The sequence below is a fragment of the Miniopterus natalensis genome, chromosome 14 (genome assembly GCF_054644295.1).
Source record: "Miniopterus natalensis isolate mMinNat1 chromosome 14, mMinNat1.hap1, whole genome shotgun sequence".
Taxonomy (NCBI): domain Eukaryota; kingdom Metazoa; phylum Chordata; class Mammalia; order Chiroptera; family Miniopteridae; genus Miniopterus; species Miniopterus natalensis.
The window spans coordinates 42,868,214-42,888,422 of record NC_142094.1 but is presented as its reverse complement, the minus strand read 5'-3'; the positions used below and the strand labels follow the sequence as shown (position 1 = coordinate 42,888,422).

The 20,209-nt window shown below is 36.3% G+C and overlaps 1 protein-coding gene across 2 annotated transcripts in view; it reads right to left on the bottom strand.

The window, feature by feature from the left end:
* The window catches only part of SLF2 (SMC5/6 complex localization factor 2), a 37,993-nt gene extending 18,733 nt beyond the window's left edge, over positions 1-19,260 (bottom strand). For both annotated transcript variants that reach the window (XR_001603728.2, XM_016219963.2), the window contains exons 1-9: positions 19,106-19,260; positions 16,438-16,481; positions 15,251-15,990; positions 13,795-13,852; positions 8,908-9,890; positions 7,864-7,934; positions 5,054-5,176; positions 4,281-4,448; positions 3,172-3,274 (exon numbers count right to left, since the gene is read on the bottom strand). Coding sequence is in view for 1 of the 2 variants with exons in the window: in XM_016219963.2 (XP_016075449.2) it covers positions 3,172-3,274; positions 4,281-4,448; positions 5,054-5,176; positions 7,864-7,934; positions 8,908-9,890; positions 13,795-13,852; positions 15,251-15,990; positions 16,438-16,481; positions 19,106-19,245 (2,430 nt within the window). In the remaining variant the exon portion in view is untranslated. The remainder of the gene's footprint in view (positions 1-3,171; positions 3,275-4,280; positions 4,449-5,053; positions 5,177-7,863; positions 7,935-8,907; positions 9,891-13,794; positions 13,853-15,250; positions 15,991-16,437; positions 16,482-19,105) is intronic.
* Positions 19,261-20,209: the final 949 nt, after the last annotated feature.

The following is a 20,209-nucleotide window of genomic DNA, read 5'->3' as shown; positions in this document are numbered from 1 at the left end:
TATGTGCCCTGACTAGGAATTGAACCTGTACAGAATGACGCTCCAATCGAGTCACCTGGCCTGGGCTCTCCTTGTACTTTGACCTATTTTTACACAGGAATTTATATGCAGAGGCATATAATTAAAATAATTTTACAAGATCATTTTTTGGGAATAAAAGCTCAAGTAAAAATCATATTGAAAGTAATTTAAAAGTGGTTTTATAGAGAAAAATGTATTTTATTTCTATGTCTTCTCTTTTGCTTTGGAGCCATGGATTTTGATTATAATAAATTTAAATCTAAAATGTAAGAGGGAGCCCTAGCTGGTTCGATTCTGGCCAAGGGCACATGCCTTGGTTGCAGGCTTAATCCCTGGCCCCGGTCAGGAGATCATGCAGGAGGCAACCAATTGATGTGTCTCTCTCAGATTGATGTTTCTCTCTCTCTCTCTCTCTCTCTCTCTCTCTCTCTCTCCCTCCCTCCCTCCCTTCCACTCTCTCTGAAAAGCAATGGAAAAAGACATCCTTGGGTGAGGATTAAAAAAATAAATAAAATGTAAGAGGGAATAACTCAAACTCTGGCTTCCATCAGGCATACAGCTTATACCATTTCAAAATCATCCTATGTCAATAAAGATCTCTGCTCTGATGTTTGTGCTGTAACACTCTGCCACTAGGGAGCAGCACCATTCAAAGGCATGCTGGACACAGGACAAGTTTTAGATTAACAATTTTGTTGTGGGGGTGATAAATTCTAAGGTAGGCAACTTGAAATAATTAAGTGCGTAAAGAAGCGTACACAACAATCTAATATCCACCAATTAAGACCAGGTTAAATAAACCATGGTACAGCACTACAAAGAAATACTATAGAGCCATCAAAAAGGATAACATATCTATACTGAGATTAAAATACTAGATAATTTATTGTTATCTGAAATAAAGTTATAAAATAGCACATATTTTATTTACATTGTTACACTGTAATTTATGTATACAAAGAACAATCCAGAAAAGACTAAAATTTAACAGCCCCTGGAAATTGGGAGTTCAGCCCTTTTTAATTTTAATGTCCTTTCCATTTTACTCGAATGCCTCATAATCAAACATGAATTCCCTCTAAAATGGTTAAAAAATAAAAAAGTAAATTGTCTTTCTGGTCTACTACATTTAGATCACAAAGATGTAAAACATTCTAATGATTAAATTTACAAAATGTTAGAACTATAGCATTAAAATGAATTCTGACATATTTATAAAAAATACTTGTAAGTTGGTCTCTCCATCATGAAAAATGAATTTGGAATTGGAAAGAAGAAATCAGACAAAGTATTTTAAAAAGGAAAAGTGCTTAACAAATTATTTGGTTTTCAAAGATGAAATGTGATGAGTATAAAAAACTGCTTATACAAAGATATACTTGTATGCCATCATTAGGGTTTTAAAGGCCATAATGATAGGCCCACATCAAGAAGATGAAAATTAACACAGATGAATGCAAAGTCTTATTTGTATGTTTAAGAAAAGGCATATCACATAATTAGAGAATAATAAAGCCCTGCCATGAGAGCAAATGAAATTCTGAATTGTAATAAATAGAAATATGTGGGTGGGGTAGATAGGTAAGAATCTTGATAGAAACTTCAGGTGAGAAAGATTTTACCTGAAACATATGTCCATTTATGTGGGGAGGAGAAAAACACTTTAGGAGTGTCAATGACAAGCTAAACATCTATTAGAAAGATGATCAGTAAAGAGAGTGGAAATTTATCAACTGCAGAATGTTTAGTGTGGGGAGAGATGAGGGTCATGATAGTTGTTTAAAAATAATTGAAGGGCCCTGGCTGGGCAACTCAGCTGGTTAGTGTCATCCTGATATGCCAAGGTTGTGGGTTCGATCACTAGTCAGGGCACATGCAAGAATCAACCAATGAATGCATAAATAAGTGGAACCACAAATCAATATTTCTCTCTCTCATTTCTTTCCTCTCTCTCTAAAAATCAATAAATAAAAATAAATGAAGGACTATAAAGACAGATGAGGCATATTCTGGGAAGATGTAGAAAAGATACTTAGTACCACTAGATAAAAACTGTAGGGAGGCAATTTTTTTATTTAATTAGGACTGTTAAAAAATTACTGGGGTCCAAGTAGTCAATTACTGGAAGCAAATCTCCTCCCCCATAGTCTGCACCACCTGTTACTCTCTTTGCTTAGAATGCTCTTCTCCCACATAGTGGCAAGGCTCATTTCATCACTTTCTTCAGGTGTTTACTCAGACCTCACCTTATCAGTAAGGCCTTACTGATACCTTATACATATAAAACATATATATAAAAAGTAAACTTTGTTTCCCACCCTGATATTCTCTATATCTACCTTAGCCTACTTTTTCTTCATAGCACTTACCATCTGAAATAATATACCTATAAATGTGCACACACAGTTATTGTCTGTCTCCTCTATACTAGAATGTGGGTTTCATGAGATCAGAAACACTGACTTTGTTCATTGCTGTTCTTTCCAGTACCTGGCATAGTTGGCACTCAAAACTGCAAGCTTTATGAAAAAAATGAATAAAAGCCTATACTGGAATATCTAGTTCTTGCCAAATATAAGATTCTTTGAAATGCTATCTTAAAGCCTAGAATAGGAACTCCTTGTTTCTCTCCTTTCTCCCTTCACATATAAGAATTCTTTGATACCACTGATATTTATACAGTTGCCATATAGATAATACAAAAATTAAGATAATTATTTTAAGTGCATTAGAGAGTTAGATATGAATGAGGAGGAGAGATATTCCATTTGATTTGCATCAAAAATATATGAACGGGGAAAATTTGTATACAAGTCAAATCCTAAAAGTATATGTAGGCACCTACATAAAAATGCTCCCCCCCCCCCCCCACCGGGTAAGCATTAGAAGATCTCTTCTGAAACTAACTAAGTAGTGATTTACCAATCTATGTCTTGGGTACAACTAACATAGACTATCCTGCATTAGTTTTTCTTTATAATCTCTTTACATTGATTCTTTTGCCTCATTCTAATCCACTGAAATCATGGGTTTGATGTGCTCTATTAGTTTTTTCTCTAGTAATGTGCAAATAAGATTATATTTTAAAAGTTTGCTTTTGACTGAGAAATACAATAGTAGGCAACTATACCCCTCAAACATTTCTCTTACCCGAAAGAGCCACTTTAACACAGGTACAGGACACTGGACATAATGATAAGCAGAGGTAAGGAAGCCTTGTGTTGTCAAAAATATCTGATCTGTTTTCCCTGATCTGAAAAAATAAAGTAAAATCAATATGACTATTGACAAAAAACTTCTACGACCACATCTGACATGATCAGGGAAATGAGCAAGCAAACCATCCTTAAGTCCATTCTTAGGTGAATCCACTCCAATATGGATGGGTTACTCATGAAAGAAATTCAACTGATGGCCTAAAACTGATCCAATCGGTTGGCTTGGCTCTAGATTTATCTATTGGACAAATCTAAATTAGCTGGCAAGTGTTGATAAGGAGGAGAGCCTATCAAGTCTTAGAACATCATCTGCTTTTGCCAGCTTGGGTTTGTACTTCCATAAAACTCAGCACCAGAATTAATGTGATCTTTCTGGATCTGAGATATCATGCATTGAGAGAAATGAGCTCTGTGGTAATTTGAGAGAAAAGCATTGTAACAGAGACTGCTAGTTGCCTATCCTGATATCTATCCTTGCCTTTCCTCTTGGTAACTGAACCCTGATTTTAAGCTGGGCACACTGGTTGCCTGAAATAAAAATCACTCCCCAGGCTTCCTTGTAGGTAGGTATGGCCATGCTGACTAAGTTCTACCCAACTAACCATAAGTAGAAATGTGTTGGATTTCTGGAAATTTGAATGTAAAGGCTGGAGCTCCATTAGCACCTAAAGCAACCAAGTGCTAAGGATGATGGAGAAGAAAGATTATACGGTGAAACAGCAGCCCTGAAGGTCCTACATCTTGAAAATATATTTCACATATAGAAATATATTTCTTATTTAAGCCTGTTATTTTGATAGTCACTATTATTATATACTGATTTTAATCCTACTAAGGCATATGATGTGTCAAACGACGTATCTTACATACACTGCTGCTTCCTATAATTAAATAATAAAGCACAAAGGGCAATAATAGTAAGAAAGGATTAAGAAACTGGGTAGGTCATAACAGAAATTAACCTTTTAGAAGGTTACGTCAATCAGAATCTTAGAGTAATTTTTATATGTGAAAAAGTAAAATGTCTGTTATTCTACTTACTTAAGAATAAGCTTTTCTACAGCACTTTGTCCAATAAAACCAGAGTCTCTTAAATCCAAGGTATATTGATTGAAAATTTTTCCGGAATTGAGGAAATTAAATATTTCTTCACCTGGGTGATGATCAGGAATAGCATCAATTGTAATTGAAAATTTCTTTAGAAATTCCCTGAAATTAAAAAAAGTTATTGAATAACAAAGAGTTAAAATGCATCTAATTTTATGTTTAAAAGTTGCGGATAAAGCAAACTTTTCTTGGGACCAACGTTAATCCCAGATTAGAAGACTAGCGTCGGAACATGTGTTTTGCTAGTTATTAGTCCAAAGCCACTAAATGTGTGTGAAAAGAAACAATAACCAGGAGAAAACACAAATTATGTAATTTGGCCTTAACATTTGCCTTTCAAATCCATCACAGATAGATTAGAAACTCATCATAGCCCGGCTGGGCGTGGCTCAGCGGTTGAGCATCGACCTAGGATCCACGAGATCACAGTTCGATTACCAGTCAAGGCACATGCCCGGGTTGCGGGCTTGATTCCCAGTCAGGGGTGTACAGGAGGCAGCCAATCAATGATGACTTCCTCTCCCTCTCCCCTTCCTCTCTCTGAAATCAATAAAGATATATTAAAAATTTAAAAAAAAAGAAAAGAAACCCATCATAGATTATCCACCAAGTAAATAACCATCAATTGCCCATTTATTTTATAAAAACAAAATTTGAAAATGTATAAACTTAATAGGGTATATATTATGAAAAAAACCCCAGTATACCTGTGCTCTTCCAAGAGGCCATCCTCATCATCTGTACTGTCATGATCTCCAATTCTGATTGGGGATTTAATGCCTCGGCCCTGCCTTATGTCTTCCTGTAGTTGCTTCTGCAGTTCATCTAGCCTGAGAATTAAAAGAATGTTATAATTAATTGTTTGCCCTAATAATGAAAACCTTTAGTTTATGTCTAAAAGCAGCACCAAGGAAAACTCTTATTAAGTATACTTTTATAAGACAAACTTAGTTGACACTATAGGTCAAATCATGTCTCCCAAATAAGTTATGATGTATGACATAGTATGTACTATTTTCCTTAAACACACACAAAAAATCTATTTTTGGTCTTAGGCTTTTACCCAGCTATCAGTATGGTACTAGAATAGTATTCCATCACATAAAGGACTTGAATGTTAGGACTTTATAGCTAGGACTTCAAGAATGATGTATAAATCATTTAGAGAAAGGGGGAGGAAAAACGGCAAAGAATAAACATTACTAATTTGATGTTTAATCTCTAATGCTCATTTGACTTTCAATAGACCAACAACCTGATATTGTTAACTAGACTTTCTAGCAGCAGTTATCATTATCATTGCCATCATTATCATCATCAAACACCTAACCCTTACTAAGCACTTGCTATGTGACAGGCACTAAGGTACTAAGAACTTTATGTATTAATTTTTAAAAATCCCCACAACAACCCCACATGGTAGATTATGATTATCCATTTTATACATGAGAAAACACATTAGAAAAGCTAACTTATTCAAGCTCATAATGTGAGGAACTGGGATTCAAAGTCAAAGAGTCTAGCACTGAAGTCCTTCTTTGCTTATATTACTCACCAAGGTTAAGTTAGTTTAACCAAGGTCCTTATTACCAGCTCCAGCCCCACAGTAGATGAGTGTAATACACCAGTAAATATACTGCTCTATTACTACAGGAAATAGTCAATCATCAGATCAAACTAGCATCTTGCCTCTGGTCTGTGCAACGTTCAATTTTAAATAAGCAACATCAGATCTGACATCACAAATCACATAAATTCATGAAACATTGAAAGGATTTTACAATAGAAACAATTTCTCTAATTATATTCAGAAAGGGGAACACTTCTGACCTAGTATCTGCAATTCTTATATCTAGATACTTAGTTATCAAGTTTGAGACCCGTATATAACATCTTCAAGCCTGCTGAACTTTTAGTGAAGTTCTCTGGGCTCGTTTAAGGATATTCCTTGAAACTATAAGGAATATATTTCCCCCTTCTCATTTGCAAAAGCAGTTTGCAACTAGTCACATAAATTTCATTAGGGTAATTCTGACCCTCAAACTTTTTGATTTGTGTGTGCACATCAGAGGTGTCAGTCATAACTAAACTTCTTCCTCAAATGAGTAGCCTCAGCCCAGCTGGCGTGGTTCAGTTGGCTGAGCATCGTCCCATGCACCGGGAGGTCACCGGTTTGATTCCTGGTCAGGACATACCCCAGTAGCAGTGTGGGCTTGATTCCTGGTAGGGCGTGTGCGGGAGGCAGTTGATCAATGTTTCTCTCTCATCAATGTTTCTCTCTCTCTCTCTCTCTCACTCTCCCTTCCTCTAACTGAAATCAATAAAAACATTTATTATTTTTTTAAAAGAGTAGCTTAATATACAAAATAACATGTCTGCTTATACTTGTATCAAAACTTGGGACTAGGGAGGCATACAAATATTTTTTAAAACTGCACCTATGCAAACAACAACAAAACCCAAACAACCCGATTAAAAAATGAGCAAAGGATCTTGAATAGACATTTCTCCAAAGAAGCTATAAAAATGCCAATAAGAACATGAAGCAATGTTCAACGTCATTAGCAAAATGCAAGTCAAACCCATAATGAGATACCACTTCATACTCCTTAGGTTGGTTATTATAAGAAAAACCAACAGAAAACACCAAGACTTGGTAAGGATGTTGAGAAACTGGAACCCTTGTGCACTGCTGGTGGAAATGCAAAATGGTGCAGCCACTATGTAAAACAGTATGGCAATTCCTCAAAAAAAAAAATGATGCAGCAATTGCACTTCTGGGTATAAACCCCAAACTGATCCAGCAATTGCACTTCTGGGTATAAACCCCAAACTGAAAGTGGGTACTTGAAGGAGATATTTGTACACCCATGTTCATGGCAGCAATATTTACAACAGTCTGAAAATAGAAGCAACCCAAGTGTCCACTGATGAATAAACAAAATAGATTATTCAGTCTTAGGAAGGAAATTCTGACACATGCTACATGAATGGACCCTGAAGATATGCTAAGTGAAATAAGCCAGTCAAAAAGGACAAATGCTTATAATTCCATTTAAATGAGTTATCCAGAATAGTCAATTTCATATAGACAGAAAGAATATTTATACCAGGGGTGGGAGGGGATGGGAGAACGGGGAGTTATTGGTTAACGGATATGGAATTTCAGTTAGGGAATATGAAAAAAAAAATGTTCTGGAGCTAGATGGTGGTGATGGTTGCACAACAATGTAAATGTACTTAATGCTAGTGAACTGTACATTTAAAAGTGATTAATTTGGAAAATCTTGTTATATATTTTATCATAATAAAAAAATACAAAAATTCTACTTATGCTTTTGATCAAGAATTTTAGCTATCAGTTAGGTACCAGATATGGTAAGCAGAAAAAAATTTATATATTAATGCAGCATACCATAAAAAGCTGGAGCCTCTGATCCAGCCTATGAACAAAGAATGCCTTATTTCTATAAGTCAGCATGTTGAACTTAGCAAGGTAGTCATGATGTTAACTAACCTTTGTGTGTCTTCCATTTCCTTCACTAGACGCTCTAGAGTATTTGTATAAGTTCCACTATGAACATGTTCCTAAAACAAGAAGAAAATTTAGGAATACTTTATAACATATCTTAGTAGAAGAATTGGGATGTTTTAAGTTATTTAGAGTACTAAAGAATATTTTCTATTTCAATAACCTGGGCCAGGAGGATACCTCACTTAAAAGAGAATTTTCGCCATCATGCTTTAAATCTAGTACTTTGTACTACAGGCAATCTGATTTTACCATCTATTAGGAAAGGCACTACTTATAAAACCCTGCTAGCCTTAGGAACTGACTGCAAACACCCAAGGGCTCCTTGGCTACCCTGTCTTTATTTTTAAATTCTATTTTAGTGGAATTAAACTATTAATTTTTAGGTGTTACCATGAACATTAACACCTTCCCCACCAAATTTTACAGACATATTAGAATTTAATTCAGCTTATTCCCAAAATAGAATGAAGCACTTTATAAATAAAATTGCACACCACAATTAACAACATTCTACACTCTACCTTCATTTACAGCAGTGGTCTCCAAAGCAGAGGGTGTGCAAGGTGATCCATTGGGGTGCAGGAAGAAAATAATAGAACTTCTATTTATATGGAACTTCTATAGAAACTCCAGTAGAACTTAAGTCTATAGTAACTTCTACATAAATTCTATAGGAAATACTTTTTCTTCTTCCTTTAAATTGTTTTTGCATATTCTTTAGAAAGTACATAGTACAGTGGTACATGTGTTAATCTAAAAGTATACACATATATTGGGGTGCATGCTCAAAAATTTTTTTACTAATAGAAGTGTGTGTGATCAAAAAAGTTTGGAGACCACTGATTTACAGTAATAAAACTAAAGATATGGGAAACCCATTAACCAAACAAAAACTATACCAGTTTCAGACCAATTATGAGTCGTAACAAATACTGGATTTTAAAATAAGTTCTAACATTCTATGCCTCTTTCACTAATCAATCCATCTTTCCCTCAAGGAAAGATAAATGTTATAGAACTACTTACTGTATAGTCTGATGACTGAGATCCAAGCCCCTTGGAAAGAGCAGGAGGCTTTCCTGTAGATGCAGGAATCTGATTGAAGTTCAAAGCCATTATTTCATCCAGGGATTTTAATGGTTCCTCTTCCTCATCACTGTCTAGGTTGTAACCTAAACTTTCTTCATCACTATCAAAACCACCCGTTAGTTTTCTTTTCAGTGCATTGCTACCTGCATTAGAATTTCCTGAACTCTCTTTATCTGATGGGGCTTTATCTGAAGGTGCTGTAGGACTTGGGGTACATGGCACAACTTCCAAAGCAGCTGGGGGAGACTTTGTAGAAGTGCCATATTCTGAATGCAAAGATCCCCCTGAAATTTTCCCTGAAGGTACATTAGAATCAGCCTTATTAGTCTTTGCTTTGTGTTCCTTGTGTTTGGAGGACTCTGTAGAATGCCCAGAACATTCTTTAGATGAGGAATGTTCTTTATCTTTTTTAGGAACTGGAAGTGTGCAATTTTTAGATGGTACCCGAGAGGAACCAGCACTTGGAACATGGGATAGTAAAGGTAGAAGTTTTGTCTCCTTTGATGCCACAGAGCTAGCAGTTTTATTTTTCTGAAGGTTGCTAGCTTTTTTAATTGCAGACTTTTCCTGAGGTAAAGGTAAGTGGGGTTTCTGCATCTTAGTCTCTTTGGTACTTGCCACACGGACTTGGTCACTATTCCTGGAAGAATGGTGGCCAGAATTTGAAGGTGCCAAGCCTGCAGAGGAGCGATCAGCTTCTTCATTCGGTTCCTTGGCTATATCTTCCAAGCGTAATACATCACCAGGTGTCTTCAGTGCAATGTGTTTTATAAATTTCTCTTTCTTATGTGGTCCGTCAGGACGCTTCTCAAGGAAGGACTCTTTTGTTTTTGGCATTACAGATTCTCTTGTGCTTTTCAGATCTGAGTCCACAGAGTTCCTTTTTCTTTTGTCAGGGAATTTATTCTGTTTAGAGCCTGCTAAAATTTAATTTTGCCAGATTAGTGAAAATATATTTTCCTATCTTAGTAAAGTTTACTCAATGAGTGTCTAGAACACCCGGACAAAATGTTTAAATTTTAAAGTTTAGGCTGAGATTATTCACCACATATGGAATGAAGAAAAATACTATAATTTATTTTTTAACTGATAAATACTGGTCAGACCAAGAAATTTAAAGCTAATGACAAATGCTTATTTTTGTTCTAAAACTATTAAAAGTTTACTACCTAAATAGAATTAAAGGTGTCACTCTCCAAAAATATAAAAACTGCCTATTTATCAAGGAAAGGATTCCAAAGCACTTTCCCTCAAAGTGCATATACCCTTTCTTAGACCAAGGATTACCGGGTTCCAGAAACATAACACTTCCATATCTAAATTTACATTACCTTAAAACACATATATAATAACTAGTTGAAGGCAGACAAATTTTAAGTTCTCAATAAAAAATTAATCTAAGTCTTTCTCCCTAGTATTTAATTGTTTATCCTTTCCCATGCATCCCTCTAGTCTTAAGGTATGTTATGAGTTGAATTGTGGCTCCCAAAATGATATGTGGAAGTCCTAACTCCCAGAGCCTCAGAATGTGACCTTCATTAGAGATAGAGTCTTTTACAGGGTATAATCAAATTAAAATGAGGTCATTAGGGTGGGTCCTAATCCAATATGACTGGTGTCCTTATAAAAAGAGCAATTTGGAAATGAAGACACACATGCAGAGGGAAGATGATGTGAAGACACATAGGGAGGTGCTGTGATTGGAGTGATACATCTATAAGTCAAGGATTGCCAAGAATTGTAGGCAAACACCAGGAGCTAGAGAAGGCAAAGAAGGATCCTCCCTTAGAGCTGTTAGAGATACTGTGGCCCTAGTGATAACCTTAATTTTGGATTCCCAGCTTACAGAACCATGAGATAATAAATTTCTGTTGTTTTAAGCTACCTAGGTTTTGGTACTTATTATGGCAGCCCTAATATACTAATATAAGCTGTGTTAGCAGTTCCATCCAGTAGCACTTTAATAACTACATTTGCCTGAATTAACCAGTTTTTAAAAATTTCATATTGCTTAAAAATGTGGTTTCATTACTTCGCTCTTAAAATTCATCATTCATTAAAAATTCATTATATAATCAGTATTCTCAAAAATCAGATTTCCCTAAATCGTTTTTTCTGCACATGGACAGATCCTCCATGTTCCCAAACCCTAAACAGATTAAAAACAAAAAGAAACAAACACAGAAATCCTCAAGAGTTAAGCAATTATTTGGATACCCTGATCAATATATAATCTGAAAAATTAATCTTATAAAAGTGAAAAATCAATTAATAAACAAATGCCCGTATCCTCATTCTCCTGCAGATATCTCCTATTATCTGAAGAAATCATTCATGCCCATTCAGTTTTCTGGGGTTAAATGTCCTGTAAATAAAGACAGGGGTCCCTCACAGTGCAGGATGAGAAATCAAATAACTAAGAAAAAAGGAAGACTTGAGACAGACTTATACTGATTATCTTAAGTTTAAAGGTTATAAGAAAGGTAGCTACAGAGCCTGCCAGTTTGAGTTTAGTTCCATTTATTACAAGTCAGACATTTATTACAGCTAGAAATGAGAAGAAATTCCTGCTTTGTTCAAGAATTGAAAACTTATGTAGGAGGAGAGAAAAACTATTTGTGGGCAAAGTTTAGGAAAAATCAGCTTAAGAGTTTTAACATCTAGAATTAGAGAAGGGTGAATACTGGTACTACAGGTAGGCTCCCGTTTTACAAACTCTCTAGGGCAGTGGATTAACTGCAAAATTTTCATGATTCGTTTTGCACCCCTTGTACAACCTTCAGACTGAATGTTTTACAACATTTCAAATATGTATTAGTATATAAAATACTCAGATAAGACAGCGATTGAGTCTGTAAAGAAAAAAAGGAAAAATCCAAATACTCATTAATGGGGAATTGGTTATTAATAAATTATGGAGTAAACTTGGACTGGATTAAGTTGGACCTCAGAATTCAGCCAAAGGACAGGGCTCTGGAAGACCAAAGAGCCAAATGCCTACCCTACTAACATTTCTGAAATTCTCGAACTTGTGTGTGATTAATGAATGTGTGATTCTGTGTAGCACTATCACAACTGATAACTGTAATAGTAATATGAATAAGAGATAACATTTAGATTATTAATATCTATTCAGATAAAGATAAACATTCTTCATATTAGAGTGAAAGAAAAATCCCCTTATATCTTTTTTTGGGTATATATTTATTACTTTATGATTTTATTTTTTTAAATTTATCTTTCTTATTGAAAGGATTACATACGTCCCCTTTTTTCCCCCATTGATCCCCTTCCCTTATATCCTTTATAGTCTGTTGCCAGTCAACTGAAGTATAAATTAAGAGTATAATACCACAATTATGAGGATTATGAAAAACATGCAAAGATATTAGAAATATAAGTGAAGGCAACCATCTGCCTCTGAAAATATGTAGAAAACATTGTTTTCAAGCAGTATTCAAAAACTTCAGTATGTGGGATTATATAAATAAAACAACTAGTCACCACTGATGAAATCTATAAACCCGTGAAGATAATTTTTATCTTAGTTATTATCAGAGGGGGAAAAGGCTGAATAGCTGGTGGCATCAACATCACCAGGAGCCCCTTATACTGGCAGAGCTAGTCTAAAAAGGTTTTGTTCTTCCATTCACCTCAGTGCAAAGTGATCATTTATTTACTATTACAAACATTTAATACAGTGAGTGCAGGAGCAATCCCACGGCTGGGAAATTATTGTTCTTTTACTATTAATGTCAAAATTCACTAAAATTTGATCACCAAAATCAACATTATAAAAATTAAATGAATTTTTAAAAACACATAAAACTTCAAACCTATTCCTGGATGCTAGAAGCTCTTTCTACGATGGTAAGGTATGATTTCAGCCTTGGCTGAAGATTCATTTTAACACTTCAGATTACTTGGTCAAAATGCAATGCACCTCTAGAATATATAAAAAATAGTTTTACACAAAACCTGAAGAATAATGTCAGAACTTTCTCTGTACCTCCATTTTTTAAGTTTCTAAAAGTAATCATCTTATATGGATGTGAGGCTCAAACGAATTAAAAGGACATAGAACAGGGTATGGCACATAGAAAGTGCTCAATGAATGTTTGCCATTATCACTATGAGTGTGGAAATTTGTAAAGTCCATTTTTCAAAGTTTGCAGTCATACCAAACTATTAACAGTTGTTATTTCTGGTGGCCTTTCATTTTTTGTTATAAATTTCTGCAGTGTTTAAGTTTTATACTATTCTATTTTTTAGTTTAAGAAAGATAAAGATACTTTTAGAATTACTGAATTAACAGTAGCTGTTTGCTATTATGTATTTTCTCAACCAATAGATATTAAAAGTACAAACTAGTATCATGTAGGTGTCCTTGAAATTTGATACTAAAAAGGTATCTTTGTATTTGAAATACAGGAAACACTGTTGTGGATCATGATAACAGTTTTAGCCTTAAACAAAGCATCTTTATTTAATACCAAGACCTCAGATAGTCCACAATTCCAGGAATATAAGATTATGCTTCTTAATTGTAGCCAAGGATTCAGAAGTAGAACACTAAATACCAATATGAGAAACACTGTTAGGAACTACTGAAGAAGGTGGAGAAGAGTCAAGACAAACCACAGGCTTATATATACTAAATTCAAGGACTATTCCTTTTCAATTTACTATTACCAAACCCTAAACTAATCTGAGACACTCAACTCACCTCTAGGAAAGAAACTGCATACTTAAATATGCTTTAAGAAACAGTGCCATTAAAATGCAAATTTATTTTAAAATTCATAAATTTAATTTTGATTTTACCTGAAGCAGATTCCCATGAATCAGAAGATGATCTTTTTCTTGAGAGATGTCCATTTTCCTGTTAGCAAAATGAGAAAAAATTCATTAGGAGTTGGGGGAAGAATGTGAATTTTTCTTCATAACATTTAAACATGTATTTCTAGACTGAATAAAGCAAGAACATATATTTGGAGGTAAATTCAAACTTCTATAATAAAATATTTAAAATTCTTAAATTTTATCATAAAAACAAAGGACATTTGCATTATAAAATTATAAAAATGCCATAAAATAAATTCAATTTATGTAACTCAAATTTAGAAATTTACATTAACTCAGGATTAAGATTTTATTAAAGCAGCATACTATTACTTTGATAAAGAAATAGTAAGCCTAATATTTGCCAATCAAATGGATACAATTCACTCTTCAATAAATACTTGTTTAAGAACTGATGCAACACCAAACACTAACATCTTATAAAAATGGACCAAATTGTACTAACCTCTATTGATCATTAGCAAATCTCACTGGTAAAGGCACCAAACTCCTTGCAAACCCTAGTTTACAAATATATTTTCCTGCAACAATCTCCATTCACTCCCAGAACGTCAGTTTGGTTTATCTGGTCTACAAATTTCATAGCAACTTTTCAACATAGCACTTCCTTGTCACCTAATCTTCCTATATTTGCTTAGTACGTAGGGCAGCTCTCTGAAACAGATATACTTAACAACTTGATGTCCCAGGGAAGAGGAACAGCTTTTATGCTGATCTAAGCTTGGTCTAGCCTCAAAAGATAAATCTGGTGAGGTTAAGATGTGAAAGGGAACAGGTGGAGGCAGAAGAGGGCAGAGGAGATAAATGGTGATGGGAAAATTAAATTTAAAAAAAACATTTGGATAGTTTTCTAAGCTGAGACCCTTACTCATTTATTTAAGATTTATATATAATCTAAATAATCTGAACCAGTGATTCTCAAACTTTAAAATACATCAGAATCATCTGGAAGGCTTATTCATTGCAGACTGCTGAATTCTCCCTCCATTTTCTGGTTCAGTGGGTCTGGAGTGGGGCCTGAGATTTGTATTTCTAACAAGTTCTAAGGTGATACTGATGTTGCTAGTCCAGGGACCACATTTTTTGAGAACCTGTTCTAAACCACTTCCTGCTGTTTTTGATTTTCCATTCCTCAAGCATCTCCCTTCAGCACAGCCTTATTTAAAAATTACTAAAAAAGAATTAACTTTTCTGATTAAGAAAGATCTTTGTTCATGGTCTGAAAAAATTAAGGGCAAGAAACACTGCTTTACTGAGTTTGATCAACAGTTGTAATGAAATTAGCTTCTACATAGTGTATATCAGTATTTCCTTAACTAAATAAGATACCAATATAACAATTTTAAAATATTTTTAGATTTAGTATCTAAAAATGATAAAGCAGTAGCCAAGCTAATTCAGTAATTATTGCACATACCAGGTTTGAAAGATTACTCTTTCCAGGTCTGACATCATTCTGTTTACTTTGTTCCTGCCTTGGTTGACAATTTCTTTCTATACTAGAGGATTTTAAGGAAAGACTGTTTGCTTCTGAGAAAGAATTTTCTGAGTTGATTCTCTGCTCCATTTGCTCCCTTCTCAACTTCTTTAGTTCTCTTTCTCTGCAGTAAGAAGCTAGTGACAACTGGAACTTAGCTCCCAGTGGGCTTTCTCCTGGGTGATGCCTGGATAGGCTGCTTCTGCCGCTAAGACTTCTGGAGGTGTTCTTGAAGATGTCAGTTTCTGTCACTGTGGCCTGCTTTTTGGAATCTGCATTGGTCTTGCCTTGATCTCTATCATTCTTCTCCCTGCTATTTTCATGAGTGAACAGTGACTTCCTTCTCTCCGGAGATCGATGTTTTGTCTTTAGTGTCTTCATCTCTTTAGACAAGCGACATGAAGGAGGTACATAGACCGTCTTTGTAACTGTCTTTGGACATTTGGTGGTTAGTGACACACAAGGCCGACATGACTCATGTACACCACGATCTTTAGGGTGCTCTTTAACACCTTTCATTAAAGCCTCTAAAATAGAGCTTTTTTCTGATGGCACCCTTTTGGGTTTAGATTTTTTTGGTGAGGATAGTTTCCTTTCAAACTGCTCTGTCCCAGTGATAGACAAACCACTTTCTCCATATTTGATGTTTGATTTTTGTGGAGAATCCAACATATGTCTGTCTAAATAGCCAATTAAAACACATACAAATTGCATGTTATTAAAAATATACGAACTATTTTGTACAAATATTTAAAGTATTATTTAAAATACTAATCTACCACAAAATTTTTCAAATTGCTTATTTAGATGACAATACACATTTTATTTGGGGGGGGGGGGAGGATTAAGACAGTTTGTTAACAGCCTTACTTTCATAAGCCTCCCTTTTGCTGTATCATGTAAGCTCCTTATGGTTCTATGAATTGTTACTGTATTAGAGAATCAAAAAATTTTAAATAAAGTATAGCAGCAAAAAGATTTTCTTCATGACGCGTAGAATTGTTTATCTTTGTAAAAAACTGCATTTTCATTTTCGAATACTGTTTAATCAAATTGAGTTTAGAGTAGATTTATCCATTTCCCTCTCCAAAAAAATCCCACAAAAATATCATTAATAGTATACGTACCTTGTTTTGAAGCTGGTTTGAAGAAATCTATAATTGACTGCTTCCTGAAAATAAAAGCATAACTAATATGGAATCACATAAGCAAATATTAAAACTTCAAAAATTCAGAGTAAGTGGAGAACACTAGTAGATTTATAGAATAGAGGCTGGATTTCACCATCTAGTTTAATCAAATTCTGACAATGGCAATAATGCTTTGATTATAAACAACTGAAATATAATTCATCACTTCCTACAGGAGTAAATTTATAAAAGTACAACTGAGGTTTATATAATCTATAGTACTAAAATGATAAGATTGGAGTGTAGATCTAGAGAATTGGTAGAGTGCTTCCTACAATTGGAAAGTTACATAGAGTAAAAGATCTTGAGGGGATCTGATCCTATTCTTTGATTAACTCCAGTGATTGATACAAAATAATGCTTAATAGATGTTTGCTGAATGAATAATGGAGATTGTAAAAACTGAGTAGAATCTGAAGAGACTCATAGCAAGACTAGATGGTAGAATAGCAATATGGGTGACTTGGCTGGTCTGAGGAGTATGCTGGGCAAAAGACAAAGGATGAAGTATTAACCATACACTACTCTCTTGTACACTACAGTAAGATGCTAATCTAAGTAACAGCAGAAATTGGAATGAGTTCACAGCTACACAGTGTTTCAAAACCTTAATTTACCTAAGAATTCTTAAGATATTTACAAAAATAACAAATTTCCTGGGAAAAACACAAAACAAAGAGAAAAGAAAGTTAACAAGTAAGGAAAGAATAACAAAAGCCAAATTGTTTTCATTTTTAAGAATTTTTACACCCTATAGTGGACACAAAGTGAAACGAGACCATATTATCAGAATTTGTATTCTGATTTGTTCCATGTCTTTAGAGTTGTCAGCTGCAAGAGGGATGTTAAATGTAGAGCAAAAGATCAACTTTCTGGCAAATTCTGCTAAAAGGTATTCATTTTATTTAAAGAGAATAAGCAGTAGTCTATGAGTTTCCCTAAACATTTATCCACTAGTAGGTTGGAATGCTCAGAGAAAACCTGAACAATTCAAGTCCCTTGAAGTTTAAGATTCTTCTTCATCTTATACATTTTACTGGTCACATTAAAAGAGCAATGTCCATCTTTAATGGTTTATTGAGAGTCTACAATGTTTGTTTGAGATGCTGGTTGAAAAGCTAAGATGTTATGAAATGAATGAGTGATGGAAGGAAAAATCTACGCATGTTTTCATAATAAATTATATCAGGCAAATTCACTACACGAGAGCCAAGAAAGAAACGCTAGAGGTTCTGTTAAGGGGAGAAGGATGATATAAAGGATACCTTCAGGTGTTGGTTGAGGAAAGAGAGATGGGACAGGATTAAGAAGCAGTTAATTCAAAACAAGATAATACAAAATACGTTTTTACATTAATTACTAAAAGTAACACTGTATCACTTTCTTAAAATATTAGGTCCCTGGCTCCTTTTTTATTATTACATCAGAGAGAAATGATTTTGTAAAACATGTAAGACATTTGTCAAATAACTATGAATGTAACTTTCAAGAAGAAAAGTTTCCCTAAGTTCATATGCACAGAAATGTCTATTACTTAGTTATAACTAGTTAAAAAAATTATAACAGTTCACAAACCCTTATCTGAAACTTTTGGGGCCAAATGTATTTTAGAATTCTGAATGTACTGGATTTTAGAAAGGTGGGTAACTTGGATGCAGTGTATAAAGCCCCCCAGTGGGGTCTGATATTGCACCCTGTAAGCAGCAAACACATTAATATTTTTCTAGCAAACCTTATGAATACCTACACTTAATGGGATAAAGACCATATACAGCCTTCCATTAGTTATAGTCAGGTTTGGCTGCCAAGTAAGATGTGGTGCCAAACTTATTGAAAACTTTTGGTTTTCATAGCTTTCTGGCTTTCAGAATTAAGATAAGGGATTGTGGACCCGTACTGCAATAGCAGAAGATAAATTTACTGTTAAACTTATGTCATAAGCTTTTAAACTTAAAATAAAAAAGACAGTACCAAGCGTGTAGAGTGTTTAAATATGTTTTATTGTCAGAGGATGTCATTCGAGGAAACTCCCCATCTTATTACATAGCTCCCATAAGGTCTTTACATAAAAACTGGCCTCTTGGAAAGAAGTAAAGTACTGGAGAAAACATCACATTCCAAATGTGCATGTTTTTTTAAGTATGAATTACCGTTTATACTAAACTAAGAAGTCATCTGTGGGTTTCCCTCATCACAACTTACATAATTTTTCACCCACAATATAGAAAAAAGATTTATACTATTAAACCACTAGGATCAGTAGAACTGACAAAGTACAGAAAGCCACCTAAACATGCATTAACCGGATAGGGCCCCGGGTCCAGCTATCATAAAGGACAAAAATCACGTTCTCAGGTGGGATCTCCGGAGCCATCCAGGCTGCGGTCACTAGACCGAGGACAGCGTCCCAACTACAGACAAGGAAACTCGAACTCCCAGAAGCCCCTGCGCGGAGGCGGAGGCGGGGCGGAGGTTTGCCAAGCTCCAAAACGCTGAGGCCTGAGCTCGCGGAGGATGGCGGGAACTGGAAGAGCGGCCGTCCACAGACCTCCCTCATACCCTTGCCCCCGCGACCCGGCCCCTTCTCAATCCCTCTGCACGGTACCTGTCCCCAGGACTCTCTGTTCTCTTTCCCGCTGCAGCAGGAGCGGTACTACCGGGTCTCAGATGGCAGCGCGGGGGCGACGACCCCGGGGCTGGGGATGAGGGGAAACCTGGCCTAGCGAGCATGCAGCGCCTTGTCATGTCGGCGCCGCTGGCGACGGCGGCATGAGCTGTGGCTGGAGAAGTTGGGTGCGTGGTTGCCGTCTTGCTGCTGGGACTCGGGGAGGCTGTCGGAGCAGAGGTGGGCGGCACCCCCTTCTCTCTTCATGGCGGTTCTCTCTCTTCGGAAGTGACTCTTGTGTGAGCGGGAAGGAACCTGAGGACCATGAGGGGGCGGGTTTTACTTGAAGAGTCGGGTTCTGACTGGCTGACACGGCGGTCATTCCAGCAGTGGCGCAATAGAAAGCCGCAGCCTCTCAGGAGAAGGAGGGGTTTCGAGAAGGGGGAGGGGTGAGGGAAAACTGCCCCGCCGTCACGTGCGCGGGCCGGGGCCGGGGCGGGGGCGGAGCGTGCTGCCGAGTCCCCGCCGCGTCAGCCTTGGCGGGCGCGCGGGGGCGGGAAGGCGCGGGCCGCCGTGGGCGCTGCGGCGGCAGGCGACACCCGCTTGGTTGAGAGCGACGGGCGAGGTGTGTGAAAGCAAACCCGAGCGGCAGCTGCCCTCAGTGAGGCTGGCCGACAGTTGGGCTTCCTGTGTCACACAGTCGTGTCTCAGAAAGCCTCAGCTGTTCACTACATGGGCTGTAACATCTTAGGCCAAAGTGCGCTAATGCTGTCATTTCCTCGATATTCTGCACAGCCCGATCGGAAGACTTGTCCATTCTTAAATGCTGTGGTGGATTCTTTTTCTTTTTTTAAGAAGGAAAAAAACTTCATTGAAATGAAGTGTTTTTATTCCGCAAAAACATTTTGCTTCTCAGCTGCTGAAAGTAGTTGTCCGTGAAGTCTCTGCAGCCAGATTCCTTGGAGGTTTTGGAAGGAACATGGGGTCAGGCTTCAATTACCCGTGTTAAGTGTGGGCAGCCTGGATTAGTGAAAGCCGCCAGCAGTCTCCAGTCCTCCTTTGTAAATGGCCTGTGCTCTAGACACCGTGAGCCAGGGTTTTCCT